General features: G+C 41.7%; 1 protein-coding gene across 2 annotated transcripts in view; it reads right to left on the reverse strand.

The window, feature by feature from the left end:
* Positions 1-16,265, reverse strand: part of ttc17 (tetratricopeptide repeat domain 17) — a 30,743-nt gene that overhangs the window by 13,021 nt on the left and 1,457 nt on the right. Inside the window, exons 2-15 of one of the 2 annotated variants that reach the window (XM_039794844.1) lie at positions 16,174-16,263; positions 15,677-15,846; positions 15,415-15,526; positions 12,907-13,038; positions 12,287-12,396; positions 11,895-12,042; positions 11,048-11,187; positions 7,481-7,641; positions 7,032-7,144; positions 5,458-5,610; positions 4,529-4,644; positions 4,156-4,312; positions 3,564-3,635; positions 654-878 (exon numbers count right to left, since the gene is read on the reverse strand). In XM_039794844.1, the coding sequence (XP_039650778.1) occupies positions 654-878; positions 3,564-3,635; positions 4,156-4,312; positions 4,529-4,644; positions 5,458-5,610; positions 7,032-7,144; positions 7,481-7,641; positions 11,048-11,187; positions 11,895-12,042; positions 12,287-12,396; positions 12,907-13,038; positions 15,415-15,526; positions 15,677-15,846; positions 16,174-16,263 (1,899 nt within the window). The remainder of the gene's footprint in view (positions 1-653; positions 879-3,563; positions 3,636-4,155; positions 4,313-4,528; positions 4,645-5,457; positions 5,611-7,031; positions 7,145-7,480; positions 7,642-11,047; positions 11,188-11,894; positions 12,043-12,286; positions 12,397-12,906; positions 13,039-15,414; positions 15,527-15,676; positions 15,847-16,173; positions 16,264-16,265) is intronic. The other variant, XM_039794845.1, reaches the window with a different exon arrangement.

Here is a 16,265-nt window from a genome sequence, read left to right on the forward strand (position 1 = left end):
ACCTGATGAATAAGAATCTTTTTACACTCCAGTGGTAATATTAAAGGTGCCCTGCCACACGTATTTCATTACTTTGTGGTAATGTCTGAAGTTCTACCAGAGACTGTAAAAAAAAAAAAGTGGAAAAAATGCCTTAACTCAGCTCAATTTGTGCCAGTTCTCATTAATATTCAACTAGCTAAAGTGCTTGACTCTGATTGGCTAACAGCTAGCCAATGAGAGCCTGGCTATCAGCATCCTTTGCCCAGCGCAACTGGGCGAGCTCATGAACAATAATGAGCTCAGGCAACACCACGTCAGACGGACCAGCTTTTGTAATTGGCCTGATTTCTCCGCTTATTTCTTTTCAGTGGCTAGAGCTGACAGAGGAGGTAGCAGTTCATTTTTACATTCACTACATAACACAAACACATGTGGACCTAACGTATTTAAAAAAAAATACAAGTAAAAACAGTTTTGTGTGGCAGGGCACCTTTAATGTTTCATCAACACCGGTACACCAATACCAGTTAAAGTTGTATACTACACTGAAGCCATGTGACTGACTATCTGAAGGAACTGCTTGTATTTGTCTGTAAAGTAAACGTAACAGTGTATGAGTGCAACTCTAAGAGAGTAAAACCCAGCGGGTTATGTTTCCAATGTGCCTTTACCTCTGATGCATTGAGAGCCAGTGCTTGCTCCAGCAGTGTTTGTGCGTGGGTGGTCAAGCCGTGATGTAGCAGCAGGTTAGCAGCGTTGGTGAGGGACAAGTGGCGGTGGGAAGGCGGGGCTGAGCTCAAAACTTGGCGCAGGCACTGCAGGGCACGGCTGCCATTGCCTTTGGCCCGCCAGAATAGAGCTGCCTCATTCTGGACCTGCCAGCGGGGTACAGTGGCCTATATATACACAAACAAACTTCTGTTAGATCTAAAAAATGAATGACTTAAGATGGGTTCAGTTGGTAGCAATTTAGAGTGATTCATATTCACATTCTCAAATCTGAGATTCAATAGAGACGTTTTTCTCTAAACAACTAGGGGTGCACCGATCCGATATAAGGACCAGATATCGGCCCCGATATTGCAAAAATATCGGGGCCGATAATAGTTTTGGGTTTTTTTTACACTCCGTCGCAGCACCGGGGCCCCTGTTAACTGCGTACCCTTCTCACTCATGGTAGTAACTTTATAACACAACAATTAATAACCCACAACTAACTCTCTTAAAAGGATACAACACCAAAGCATATAACAATTTGAGACTTAAACAGTTTCTAACATTAATTTTACATTTACAAATGTAGCTACACCGCCGAATGGCATGCTGGGTAACATTACAGCTGCTAGCCTAGCTAGCCAGGTAGCATAACAGTCTGTTAAGCTGGGAGAGGCTACGGTCGCTACTGCACAAGAACCGAGAAGAAAGTTAGCTAGAGGATGAAGAAAGACCGGAGATACACCAGAAAAACGTGTGCTCAAGAGAGGAGCCGTCTGTTGTTCCCAAGTTTTTTCTTTCTAACAAATCGGACATAATTTAGCCACTGTTGTTGCCCGTCGCTCTAACGTTACTCGGCCGTGCTAACGTTACTGTGCTAACGTTAAAGACCTGTCACTTCAAGCATGCAGCGGAGCAACGTTATGAACGCAATCCACCTCCGGTCCCGCTACAGACCGTTGAGAAAGACGGGTTCAGAGCAATGACTAAAACTCTGGATTTAAGATGTCTTGCCTCGCTGAAATACGTCCGCCAACCTACTAACGTTATTTAAACAGCGAAGGAGGCTGACAGCGGAGCTACGTTCAATCGCCCACTACAACCACACTACAACCTAACTTACCTGTGGCCAAGGTAGTGGTTATACAGTACTAGCTTACAACTATTTAGTTTTGAAAGGGAAACAGTGTTAAAGTTGTTTGTATGTGTAGGCTATTCATTCGATTTGAGTTTATTTTACTACTTTGCAGTTTGCACAATACAAATAGTTTAGCTTCTGTAACTGTTTCATGGATTCCCCTTCATACAAAGTTATTGTATAATGTCTTGGAGCCAAGCAAACCCTTAATCAAAGCTTTAAGTAAACATGATGACATTAACATGTTTTTGTGATATTCTATGTACTCCTGACAGTAGAATAAGCCATAATAAACCTATATAAAAGGTGGCCCATTATTGATGGCCCTTTATTATGTATTTAAATTTATTTTAAGAAGTTTGATTACATTATATTTTATATATATATATATTATATTTGAATGCACAATTGTTTTTTGAATAACAAATAAGAATTCAATACATTACATCTATGTTATTTTGTCTTAGTTAGGAAAGTAATGTTTAGTTAGGAAGGTCTGGTGCCTTTAGTGTCTTCCACATGGTGGAAGGAAGGTATGATGTGGAAGGTATACTTCCACATCATACCTAAGTACTTATACCTAAGTTTATTATTAATTCAGCAACGGTATCGGATCGGTATCGGGTATCGACAGATACACAAAGCCCTGGCATCGTATCGGTACCTAAAAAGTCGGATCGGTGCATCCCTATAAACAACCACTCTAGTTTGAGTAGGAGCGTTTGAGCATTGTCCAATGCCGATCCTAGCGGTACCGGCTAAAATATAGCTGATCAAAATCTGATCCCGTTTTTTTTTTTTTACTGAACTCCACTGTGTTTAGTCCACCTCAGCCTACTAGTGTTGCACTATGGCTCCCCCTTCAGCCAGGCTCTACAGTGTGAGCACTGTACTCAGAATGAGAGATACAATTACAGTGTGTAAAGGTGAAAAATGATTTCATTGCAGACTGACTTGCTAAGCGGAAACAAATCTGTCACCTCTCCCTTTCTCATTAGCAAAGATCAGTGTACCAAACCTTCGGGAAGCAGCTTCTCATTTTTAGCCAGCTGAGCATCACTTTGGCAGGATAAAAAAAATGACAACGGTCACTGGCAGCAGGTGGTCAGCTTTTGCGAATTGACATTCATTCTGTGAGCACGTTGATGGTAGGCCAATACAAAACTTGGCCTTTGTGAGGTTTATGTACTCTGCCAAAAGATCCTTTATGGAAGGAAAAGACGCATCACTCTGTCCCACCACTGTACAACTACAAGTGGACTGAGTGTTTTTGTAGTCCAACAACAACCTCCCTAGTGGATCGCTTCATGTCAATTGCAGGACTCACATTCTCCCACTAAACTGTCCTTATTATGATATCTATAATTTAAGTTTATCAATTTAATAGTTTGGTACCAGGGCCTTCAGTGTTTGGATCAAGTAGCTTGTGAAATAAAAGTTTAGTAATTTCAGTTGTTAATTCAATGTGTCAGATACATATTTAATCTACATTTAGATGAAATATAAGCATATAATCGGACTTGGTATCGAAGATACACAATATTAAAAAGAACCTGAATCGGAAGTAGGCCCAAACAAAAAAAACTTTATCAAGTAATCCCTACAAAAAAAAAAAAAAAAAAAATGTATGTGCCACTCTACATATTACGACTTTCAAGCATTTCATTTCATTTAGGTAGTGAGATATATTATTGTGCAACAAGAGCAGAAGAGTTAGGAGCCCTCTTACTTGTTTCATAGCTTGAGCTATTCTGGAGCCAATCTGCTCCAGCGTCCATCCTCCACTACGTAACTGCAGTATCTGTAATCACACAGTGATAATAATGATTGGATATATACGTAACTGCAGTATCTGTAATCACACAGTGATAATAATGATTGGATATATACGTAACTGCAGTATCTGTAATCACACAGTGATAATAATGATTGGATATATACGTAACTGCAGTATCTGTAATCACACAGTGATAATAATGATTGGATATATACGTAACTGCAGTATCTGTAATCACACAGTAATAATAATGATTGGATATATACGTAACTGCAGTATCTGTAATCACACAGTGATAATAATGATTGGATATATACGTAACTGCAGTATCTGTAATCACACAGTGATAATAATGATTGGATATTCTTCTGCACAGTTCTACATACCATAGACAACAATCATACACAGACAAACAGAGTAAGGGCATAGTAATTCTGTGAAACATACTGCACATGCTCCAATATTTTCCTATTCAAATATATTATTACACACACACACACACACACGCACACGCACACGCACACGCACACGCACACGCACACACCTGGGAGGCAGAGGGATCTGGCAGCATCTTTTCTTCCAGAGGCCAGTCTAGCGAGGCAGGCAGGAGGGCTGGATATGGTTGGGGGACGGGACCACAGTTTGGCAGAGCTACTGTCAGAGGAGGACTGCTGCTCCCATAGAGCAGAGTTGCCACTGGGCTGAATATACACAATTAGACATTTTGCACTCATAAGTCATTTTTTTTATGGGTTTCAAGCTTAGGTGTTTAAGTTTTAGTATGCAACTCTGGAGGCACAAGTTGACCCTTTTCTCACTTGGATATAAAATCAGCATTCTTTGCTTTGAAGATGTTGTTACTATGTACCCACATCCAGTGTGGGGGATATTTACATATATTTACAATATGTACTGACCTGAGGCCCTGAGTTTCAGGTGGAAGGTAGTAGGTAGGCAGCAGGTGAGCAGGGGGAACACTTGGGTACTCGTGGACACAGTTGGTCCTCTGAGGCCACAACATCTTCTGTATGTCCTAAAGCGAAAACACACTTTGCTCTCATTCTGCAAAACAATCACATGGTTGAATTCAAGTCTATTGCAACCTATTCTTAAATATTGGTAGACTGTCCTCGCATTCATATGCAAGACAAAATATGATCCAGCTTTTTTTTTTTTTTAATGGTAGCAGAACTTTGGCAGGTCCAGTGTGGTCTTTGAAAGATTTTGGACATTCGCATTGCAGAAGTTAGGGGTACACGATTCAGAAAATGTAACGATTCGATCAATTTTTACGTTCAAGATTCAATTAAAAAACGATTCTCGATTAAAAAAAAAAAAAAAAGGATTCACAGGCACCTGGATGGCTCAGTTGGTAGAGCGGGCGCCCATATATAGAAGGTTTACTCCTCGACGCAGTGGGCCCGGGTTGTCATTCCTGTCATTCCCTCTCCCTCCCCTTTCATTTCTTCTGCTGTCCTATCAGAATAAAGGCTGAAAAAGCCCCAAAACATAATCTTAAAAAAAAGAAGAAAAAAAAAAACGATTCACGGTATGTAAATGTAGTTACTTTTACCATGTGGTTGCAGTAGACATACAATTTAAAAACGAAAAAAAAAAATAACAAAAAAAATGATTCGATATTTGGAATTCTATGAATCGATTTTGAATCTGTAGAGCTTGAATCGCGATACGAATGTGAATGGATTTTTTTTGCACACCCCTAAGAGGTATGATTTGTCCTTTTGGTTTTAATTTGACAGTGTACTCCACAGTCACTGAGCTGACCTGCTGAAAACGCATTCAAACATGAAGAGAAAACAAATCAAATGCAGTTCTCTGCTCTTGCCTGTGTGTAATCCTGATGGCTGCTCCAGAGGGCAGCAGCAGGGTCATGGTCTCCGGACACAGAGGGATGAAGCTGGGGGCTGGCTGCCGTCTGGTTTGAGTTGCGCTCGGACACAAGTGCCACACTGGATGCCACTGACACCTCCTCCCCAAACTATTTACAAAGAGAGAAACCGAAAGAACTGAGAAACAGAAACTGAAGTTGTTTTTCCCCCACCGGTAATGTGGCCCTGTTTGTTTGCTCTCATTGACAAATATCCACTGAAACGGACAGACTATTTTCATAATGAAAAAGGAATTTGTGCATTTGTGGCCTCCCTTTAAATTCTTTATGCAGGAAAAATAATTGGGGCTAAACATGACCAAGTACATTGTAATAGGCCTGTCACGATAAAAATTTTTTGCTGGACGATAAATTGTCCCAGAAATTATTGCGATAAACGATAATATTGTCGTTCCGAGACCATTTTCATCTAATATAATGATAATGGCATAATAATGCGGGTACACCTTTTCAAAGATCGATAAACTTTTATTTCTAAAGAATATTTAACACTGGAACTGGAAGACATTTTAAATATCCACAATATGTCTTTGATCTCCTTTAGTATGTCGTCTTTACAGTTGTGGAATTGCCGTTTGTGACACGTATGTTCCCCCAGGTAATTCATACTGGCTGTCAAATGTTTACAGCATTCCTCCAGTGTTTGTGCGATAGAATACATACCCTGTACTACATTTAACAATTACATTAAATATTAAATTTAAATAATATGTAATTAATAAATTATATCTATCTATATGGCTATCTGCCACATATCGAGGAGTAAATGTTTGTACCAAAATAGTTCAGTTTTACAGTCTTCATTTTGGTGAAGGTGCGGCTACTTTCTTCTGCAGGTCGGAGCTTCGCGGGGGCCCACACACACACACACACACACACACACACACACACACACACACACACACACACACACACACACACACACACACACACACACACACACACACACACACACACACACACACACACACACAGCTGGAGGCTTGTACCGGTTAATGCTCTGTGCATTGCCAGACACATGCAGCCACTTTCCTGAAACCGCTTGAGAGACTGACAAGCTGCTGTGGCGAGTATGTCCGAGCCTGTCTCCACCTGCAGGTTGTCAACTGTGTGGTTTGGAATGAAAGGGAGAAAACCGGACGCCGAGTAACACGGCGGATATCGCTTGTATACTTCTTTTTTTTAATTTTTTTTTGACGGCGCCTTAACTGCAAAGTGCTGCGGGAAACCCTGCTCCAACTCTCAACTAGCGTCTCTCTCTCTCTCTCTCTCTACCTGGAGTCCCGCCTCCCCACACAAAGACCATGTGACTGACAAGAGGGTTCACTCCTCGTTACGCTAAGGAACCGAGAGTGGTCATCCAGTCTCTTTGGTTGGTAGAGAGAAGAGAGAGAGAGAGAGAGAGAGGGAGAGAGAGGGAAAACAAACAAGCATGCAAATGGAAATTATCGCAGGATTAATTGATTTATTGACTATCGCGACAGGCCTACATTGTAATATCTCAGACTCACTTGGACATAATGGACATGCTCAAACACATCACCGCGGTGATAGCGCACAGGCAGGTCGAAGGGGCAGTAGAGGCTGCGCTGCTGCTGACCCAGCCGACACATCTGATGGTTCCCTGGAGCACATATGACACACAGTACTCAGGTGCTGCTCTACACTGCCAAATCAAGGCATGTGTATGTAGCAGTATGCATGAATATCAAGCTAGATGAATGGGACAATGCAGCTTTTCCCGTGCAATCACATTTATCTCAACTCCAACATTAAACATGCTAAAATCACAGCCGGAAAAAGTCTACACATTTTTTTTTCCTTCACCAGTGAAAGCAATTGGCTTTTCTTCAGTTAAAAAATATAATAATACTTTCCTATACAAAATCCAAAAAAGTAATGCACACCCTTTCACACCTCATGCATGTTGTGTCTCAGTTGTATATGCATGGCATCTTACCAAGTTGGGCTTCCTTAGCCATCTGGGTCTCATGGATAATGTTGCGCAGGATCTGCTCTTCCTGCAGCAGCTTGTGTTTGTCCAGTGCCTCCTGCTGGCGAAGGTAGTGGTCATGCTGCTTCTGGTACTCCTTCAGTTCATTCAGTGTCCGCTGCAGGGATCTAGAAACATAGTGAAATGAGGAAGGGAAATACAGGAAAGGCAGAAATGCATGGCAAAGCACAGCAAATCACATGATCCTTCTACAGCCACAAGACCCATGAAAGGTAAAGGAGGCTTTAAGGCCTTGGTATCTGCACAAAATCCACGCTGCATTTATGAGCACAACACGGACTCTCCGCCAGCTCCAGGGACTTTTCAGACTCCTCCATGGGGCCGGACATTTTCCCTACAATGTTTTGGTTTTACCGTTATTTAAAAAAAAAAAAAAAAAATCCCCTATACCGAATGATATTGACATTTTTTTTTTTTTTTTTACGATTATTTTTTGGGCATTTCCGGCCTTTATTTTTGACAGGACAGCTGACATGACAATGACAATGACAATGACATGCAGCTTAGGGTCGCAGGTCGGAGTCGAACCCGGGGCCACTGCACCGAGGAGTAAACCTCTACATATGGGCGCCCGCTCTACCAACTGAGCTATCCGGGCGCCCATACTTTGACATTTTAATGAAATCTTACACCAACCAATCCTTGTTCAAACAGAAATATAGTGGACAGTCCCAGGTAGTCTGAATTGCTTACCAGTTCAGAAGCCCATTTGTAAAGAAAAGTTATGATGATAAATATGAATTCAGTTCTACCGTTGTCATTTTTAATCTGTGCCAGCGCTGATTTGGCTACACCGCTCATCTATTCTGGGATAGGGGAAAAACTCTCTGGCTTGTTAGTACTTATCTAAACCAATGACAACTGTCCTGAGAGGCACTAAGCAACTGTTCCCTTGCAAAATAGATAGTGGAAAGTAGGGTTGCATGATATTGACAAAATGTGATATTGTGTGTAACAAGCTCACTGACCGCGCTCTCACCCTCACACACGGGCCATTTAGCTAGCAGGAAGAGGGGAGTTGCAGTCCGGAGCTCTGTCAGGGCAGCGGCGTTTGGTTGTACGTTAGCGCAAAAAACGGTGACTTTGCGCGGGTATGGAGTGCTGTGGGCTGCCAGCCGTGACGGAGCTCCAAGTACCTCATAGCAGGCCGGGGTCTGTGAAGGAAGGCAGGCCGGGCGGCGAGGCAGCAACACAGGCAACACCAGCCGCTGAACTCCTGACACACAGTCTTACCAAATTTGCAATTGGCCATCAATTTTAGTAAAACGGCCCATATTTGAGCTTTATAGAATTGATTTCTCGCTAAAAAAAAAGTCTCAGAAGTGAATTTAATAACGAAATAGCCCGACAAACAACGTATAACTTTGCAGTGTCTGAAATATGAGACCTGCTGTCGAGTCTCCCATGTGTTTCTATGTAGTTTGCTCAAACCAATCAGCGCGTAGCTCATTCTAAATATTCATGAGCATACCATATTTGGAAGAAAAGCTCTTGTTCCAAATAGAGCCATTTTCACAGGGTAGTTAAGGGCCTAATAAAATAGCATTTGGGCAATTTTCAGCCCAACCAATGTTACATACTCTCTTAGGTGACCTTAAAGATGAACTGAACTGGAATTTGAGTAAAGGTGATATAACAGATGTATTTTATTTCTTCTCGGTGGTACAATGATTAAAATGGCTGAATTTGTTAAAAGGGAAAAAAATGGTACATTGAAAGTGTTGTTGTTGTTGTTGTTACATGGGCGGCCACAATGTTGGAATTACACAACCAGCTACGTCACTGGCATGGTAAGCAGCCATAGAATGTAAACAGTCAGAGGCTAACATGGCTGAGGAAACGGCAACCAACAGGTCTAGGGGGGGGGAGGGGGTCTTACTGTATTGCCCCTGGCTGCAGTAATGAACTGTATAGGGCTAAAGCAGCTGGGGTTACGATACATTTCCACAGGCTACCTTTGACAAGGAAACCAGTCCTCAACTCATGGCTAGCTGCCTTAAAACTGGCTAGCCCTCCGACAGCCCCTGGATTTAGAGTCTGTAGCGACCATTTTTTAGCGACAGACTATTTAGGGAGCTGTACTTTTGATACAACAGGGTCACTAGTGAGGGTTAAGTCCAACAGACTGAAACCTGAGGCCATACCCTCATTGATCGACTTTTCAGGCTACAGTACAGGGCAGCCCGATAGACCAACGGCAAGTATTAACACCACCGATGCTATCTGCCGCAGAGACAGGGCGCTGAAACGCTCACATCAGGCAGAGGACAGAGAGGGATGTTTAGCTTTTATCCAGCATGCTAGAAAGTCTACTAGGCAAAGGGCTGGATGTAACGTTGTTGTCACATACACAAAACACGTACATATTCACCTACACGCACAAATAAAGCCTAACGTGTAGGCTTTATAGCGTTCAACAAAACTGAGACTGACACACAAAATTGAAAAAAAAATGAAATAGAGTCACAAAACCAAGCTAGACACCACACGATCCAACCTAGGGAAAGGGCTAGCAGCTAAACACGTTGGGAACACTTGTCAAACTCCACAAGCTAGCACTCCGACCATAGACTGTATGAATAAATCCTGACTCAGACGATATCACAGATCAATAACAATGCGTTACTAGCTGCTAACTAAACCACATCAGGTCTGTAAACAGACTCCAATGTCCCTTTCTACTCACCCTGAAGCTAGCTTATGTTCACCGCCTCAGGGCACATCGTTGATGCAGAGGGAGCTCAACTCGCAGAAAAAGCTGCTAGTTCCATAGTAAGAGGTATCTGTGCAGTATCCATTTGTGCAATATCCATCAAGGAAAAAATCTGCCAACTCTACACTAGCCTAACGTAAACGGCAAAACTTGTGAATCCTCCGAGCATCTACGGTCAACCTGGGGTGACTCTCCAACGTGCAGCGAACTTTTTTTTTCTTTTTTCAAACTTTATTTATTTGGGTTTTAACATTTTGCGTGCAGGTAACTTAACAAGCGATCCCTTGGATGAATTCGTCCAATCAAAGATGGATTCAGTTGCAGTGTCCATGCTCCGGCAGCGCCCACATACACACACCAGTCACTTCCCCCCCCCCACACGATCCTGTACTGCAGGTGGAGCCTGAAACTGATCATCCTCCATGTGGTGGTAGTCAGACATTGCAGGCCTGTCCCTCACAGGCTCAAATGCGTAACCTATGCCATTAAAATTACTCATTTTCATGTGTATGCTGCACTGTAGCCTATATACCTTCGCAGGTCCTACCATGCCAGTGACGTCATCGAAATTATCAGCGTTCCAATACTAACAAACGTAATTTTTGTGTTGCTTTAAAAAAAAGCTATATTGATTTTTTTTTTATTAAACTTTTTAGTGTCATTCATTTTTATTTGTCATAACCAACACATTATCAACGCAGATTATTTCAGTTCAGTTCATCTTTAAGGAAGAGTGTAAAATACCCTATATAATCAATCTATCACCCCTTTAAAGTGTGTATGTACGAGTGCTTGCCTACCTGTGCTGGGCTTCCAGGCGCTGCTCCAGCTTTTGCTGACAGAGCACGGCATGTTTCCTCCTCAGGGCCTGTTCAAAGCCTGGCTGGGCCTGCAGTGCCTGCTCGTAACACAGCACGGAGTGGTTGTATTCCCCAAGCATCTGGTCAGACAGCCATAAAAAAGGGAGAGAAACAGACCATGGATATAGGCAGAGGTCAAACGGTGATTTGTCTCATGTAGAAATCATGCTGTGATTTATTTAAGTCCATATATATAATATATATATTGACCAGTAAGAAAATAAATTGCAGACCACTGAATTCTGTCTCGTTTGTGTTATGGGAACACTGAAACTCAACCACAGATGGTGGGATAGCAAAAATCATAGTGTAAAAAGCTAGTGTAGCAACAGTACAGTAATAGTACAGCTAACTGAACTCCAGTAGTTTAGATAGCTAGGCCTCAATTAGCTATGTATTTCTAACCAAACACCTGAAAATTAGCATGGGTAGGTAAGGACAGGTGGGCAGCAAAAAATAAAAAATAAAAAACTGGTAAATTGAAAGCATTTCTCCATTTGTCCAATGCACACTGCTCCACCAATATATCTGATTAATGCTAGATGCGCTGGATATTTTTTACTTTGAAACAGTTCTCCAAAAAGTCTGTAAACTATCTTGTTTCGTAAGCTTTTACTTTAACACATGCAAACATGCGTAATATTGAGCTTACGCAAGAGAGTGTATGGGCTTTGATTCCCAATAAACCAAACCATAAAAACCCTACTAAATGGTTAACCATACGGTATGTATGTGGTTTAAATCCCCATGTGTCTACTGCAGTGGAATGATTTTCCCTTTTACTTACAGCATAAATGTTTCCTAAGGTGTAGTGGCTGGTGAACAGATCGGATGTTAGGTCCAGGGCAGCGTGGGCGAGAATAGCGGCATCGGCTGAGAAATGGGCACGGTGCAGGATGTTGGCCATGTTGACCAGGGCTACATCCTTGTGCTGCCTACAAGTGCAAACACACGTGCGCACACACGTGCGCACACACACACACACACACACACACACACACACACACACACACACACACACACACACACACACACACACACACACACACACACACACACACACACACACACACACACACACACACACACACAGTATGAGAATTTGAACATCTGTGATCAGTCTCATACAATAAAACACTGCATACTATTGCAGTGGCCTTCTGACCAGCCCGACAGTACCTTGGGGAGAAATGCAGAGCACGCACTACACAGTCCACTGCTCTCTGAGGCTCGTTCTTCATACGCCAGTAAAATGATGCCATGTTGTACAGCACCCAGGACGATGAGTTCTGGAACACACAGTCATAAAGATGTGCAAATACACACTTTCATAACTACTTTCGAAGGACTAACTGCTAAGTGTTAGGCGTGGAATCTTTGTTTTTCCCCAACGTAGTTTTGCTGCATTGAACAATGGATCTTGGTCACATGTGTAATTGGGCTGACTTGCTAGTACTCTGAATGCGTCTGGGCTTGTTATTGCTACAATATCTTGGGAGTCATTGACCCAACTTCAAAACCACGCAGCGCTTTTTTCACACGGATGCTGACTGAGAGAAAGGCAGATAAATACACATGTACACAGACGCACGCATGACAAAATCCTAAAAATATGGATATGCTCCCCATTATTTTCCATGCTTTACAATTTCTATAAAAAGGCTTTGTCCAAATCGAATGTGTTTTTTTTTTTCCTCTCTGCCCATTCCATGCTTTGTCCAGTAAATGCACAGGGGAGAACACAGGTCTGTAAATATTTGTACAGTTTAGTGAGGCAAAGTTGTACAGGCAGACCTTACCCTCAGTAACCCTTGATGGATGCGATGGCCCAACTCATCAACACTGCGGCCCAGCTTATGAGACAATGAACTAAAAATGGGATCTTCCTTAGAAAGCAGAGGGGAGGTCAAGTTTGCCCTCTCCTGCACACCCTGTAACAGACAGGAGGGAAGAGTCAATTACTTGGAATTTTAGCATGTGATCAGTCACACAACGGCTACATCTCTGTTGTGTACATATTAGTCCCTCCAGAAAAACGCGATCATGCGATCGCATAATTCAATGCATAATCAGCCAAAGTCCGCATATTTATGCAGGGGCCGCATTTTTTTCAAACATGCCGCACTTTCACCGCATAAATTGCAGATTTCCACGCAAAATATGCGGGGCTTGCATGATTTCATAATCCCCGTATTTTCGTTGCAAAAAAGTCACATAATATCTTAGCAGAAAGTTGAAAAATGTTGCGATTGCTTCACACAAGAGCAGCCATTTGCCCCGGTTGCCATGGGAACGTTATGAAGGGACGCAATTACGCAACGTGAAAATCATCGAAAAGCAGGGTGATGGGGGAATCACTTTTTTTTCTTTTTTTCATAAATTTGTGCAAGTTCCCGCAATTTCATCGCATAAAATTGCATAAATATCCTGCATATTCCATCACATTTTTTAAGAAAACGTGCCGCATAATCAAGGATTTTTGCCCGCAACAATCACAAAAAACTCCGCATTTTTCTGGAAGGACTGAAATATTAAGCAGAGCACAAATGACCAGCTCTGACAGCGATGCTAACTGAAACTCAAGTATTTTACAACTAGATAAACACCATACCAACTTTTTAACTTTAAATGCATCTGCAACTATATTCAAATGAAGACGATGTAGTGGTGACCGCCCACTGGACTCTAAACCTGATAAGCAAATGAACATGATAAATCAGTGACTGAATGAAATGTGGTGAAGTGGTCCGGGTTTTCCACTCTTGACTGTAACAAAATATCAACTTTAGTTATTGTTACTTGCTCACAAAAAAAAAAAAAAAAACACCACTGCCCTTTTATCTTTACCCAAGGGCCTCATTTATGAAATTGTTGTTGGACTTGAATGCAACCGTAAAACACAATCAAGTTATTCTCAAGATTCAGAGACACAGATAACAATGATTTGCATATCTCCACAGAGACCATTTTTATCATTAAAAAAGGGTCACGGAATATCAGTGTCCCGATGAAAGACTCACATTTAAATATCACACGGACAACCTTGTTGATAAACTGCAACAAAACAGCTTCCCTCTGAGCTCTTCTTTTTAGTTCTGGACGATTGGGATGTAATTTATTGACATGCAGCGGCCTCCACTCTAGGCCTTTAGATTGCATTTCCCATTAAGCTCTTTAGCTCATTACTGAAGATAATTACAATACTCGCCACTGCATTTTATTTGCTAAGGTTGCCTGGGCTTCCCTTTCTGAGAAACATAATACACTTCAGTCTTTATAAACGTGCAAAGTCTTGCCAAAGAAAATGGCCACCTTATAACTTATCTTTGGTGCTTGAACTCTGCCCATGCTTAACTTACTTTAGTGACTAGCTGATGCTTCAGTAACCCTGTGCCACAACTGATCTAAATAAAACTGCTTTTGCTGTTAAATACATAGCTGCAAACTCAGAAGGGCTGAAAAAGGTGACACATATTATGACAACAATTATATTGTTGGCAGATAACAGCACTTGAACTAATGTGAGTGATTGTGAATGGCCAAATGACTCGCTGACATATCACCAAAGAGGTTTTATTGTGAAGAAGAACGCAGTAGGTTTTTGAAACTCCCGCCTATGGGAAATATTTAGGTCCTTTGAACATACATCGGCAACAGGATGCTTACATTTGATGGAGAAAAATTGTTGGGAAAAAAGAATGTTAAGCACCTGTAACTAATGATATTCAATTTAACATACATTTGACAATGGAGAGTTCTTTTACACATAGTTACAGCATAGGGCTGCACGATATTAGGAAAATATCTAATTGCAATTATTTTTGACTGATATTGCGATATGATTCACAATATTGGAGGCAATGATCATTTTTGTATAATTTTTCTCATTTTCATTGAAAAATATAAAAATTCAAAATAAAATGATTGAAGTGTGATTTTTTTGCGAGGATCTGTACCAAACAAAGAGTTTTTTCTTTAGTCTGTAGGATACGATTTGTAGGCCGGGACATCTCAGCAGCACCATATTTTGCCTTTAACAAATATTGGGCCCCCCCTCCCCCCCACGATTTGGATATTGCACTAGTTCATACTGCGATTTCGATAAAATTGTGATTAATTGTGCAGCCCTATTGCAGCATACCTTGAGTGCATCCCCCCCCCTCAAAAACAGAGGTGTAAGTCAGCATACTGATATAAATAAAATATTTATTGGATGATCAAAAGCAACTTCGACGGCACTTATCATGACTCATGAGTCATTCCCATCTACTTCCATCCTGAGCAAGCCAAGTTTGGCCTCTACTCACCCTGAGATGTTGAAAAGCATGGATACTATAAGGTAGTTCAAACACTATGGCACAGTCAGGCTTCTCTAGATCTGGGGGCAGAGCTGACCGGGAATCCACATATTCTTCTGGGCTATGGGAGGAGAGCAGAGAAATCTCTTTCATGACGACAATGTCTTCATAATCACAGAGACACTAAACACAAATGACGATTTAACCACTTTACAAAAACATTGTCAAGATAACGAGAATGTTGGCAATTGTTTTACTGAGGAAAGCGTACCTGATGTCTTTGCTTTCCAGGGAAATATAAGTACCATCATACAGATCCAGGTCTCCCAGGGGTACCTTAGCCATGACGCAGTCCGCATCCTCTTTGTAGTGTCTCTGTTCCAGCCCTGTGTCTCTGTCCTCGTTCTCCTCAATGTGAATCTTCTGTGCCACAAGCTGCTTCTGTTTAAAACCAATAATCAAAATCAATCAATCAGTGAGGACAAGTAAGCACAAGAAATGGACTGTTGACCGATTAAGTAACGGCGATCAATGAATGGTAGTAGTAGTAGTAGTAGTAGTAGTGATAGAAGGTATTTATGTTTCCAACTAAAAGATAATGCTTCCCCCCCCCCCATGGAATTGAGATACTGTTACATCTTCTCTGCACATATTAATCTGAAGACAAGAAATGCTGTTGTTAGAGAATAACCAAAAGGAGAACCCAAAGAAGGAAACACTTTAGACAACATCTTTGCACATGACACTGACAAAGTGAAACCCACAAACCTCCAGCTTCTTGAGGTAGTTAACACGAGTCTCTTGCCTCATGAAGATCACAACGTCGTGAGGATGCTTTAGATTCAAAGGTGAGTCAACCT

This window comes from Perca fluviatilis, chromosome 3, assembly GCF_010015445.1.
Source record: "Perca fluviatilis chromosome 3, GENO_Pfluv_1.0, whole genome shotgun sequence".
In the NCBI taxonomy this organism is placed as follows: domain Eukaryota; kingdom Metazoa; phylum Chordata; class Actinopteri; order Perciformes; family Percidae; genus Perca; species Perca fluviatilis.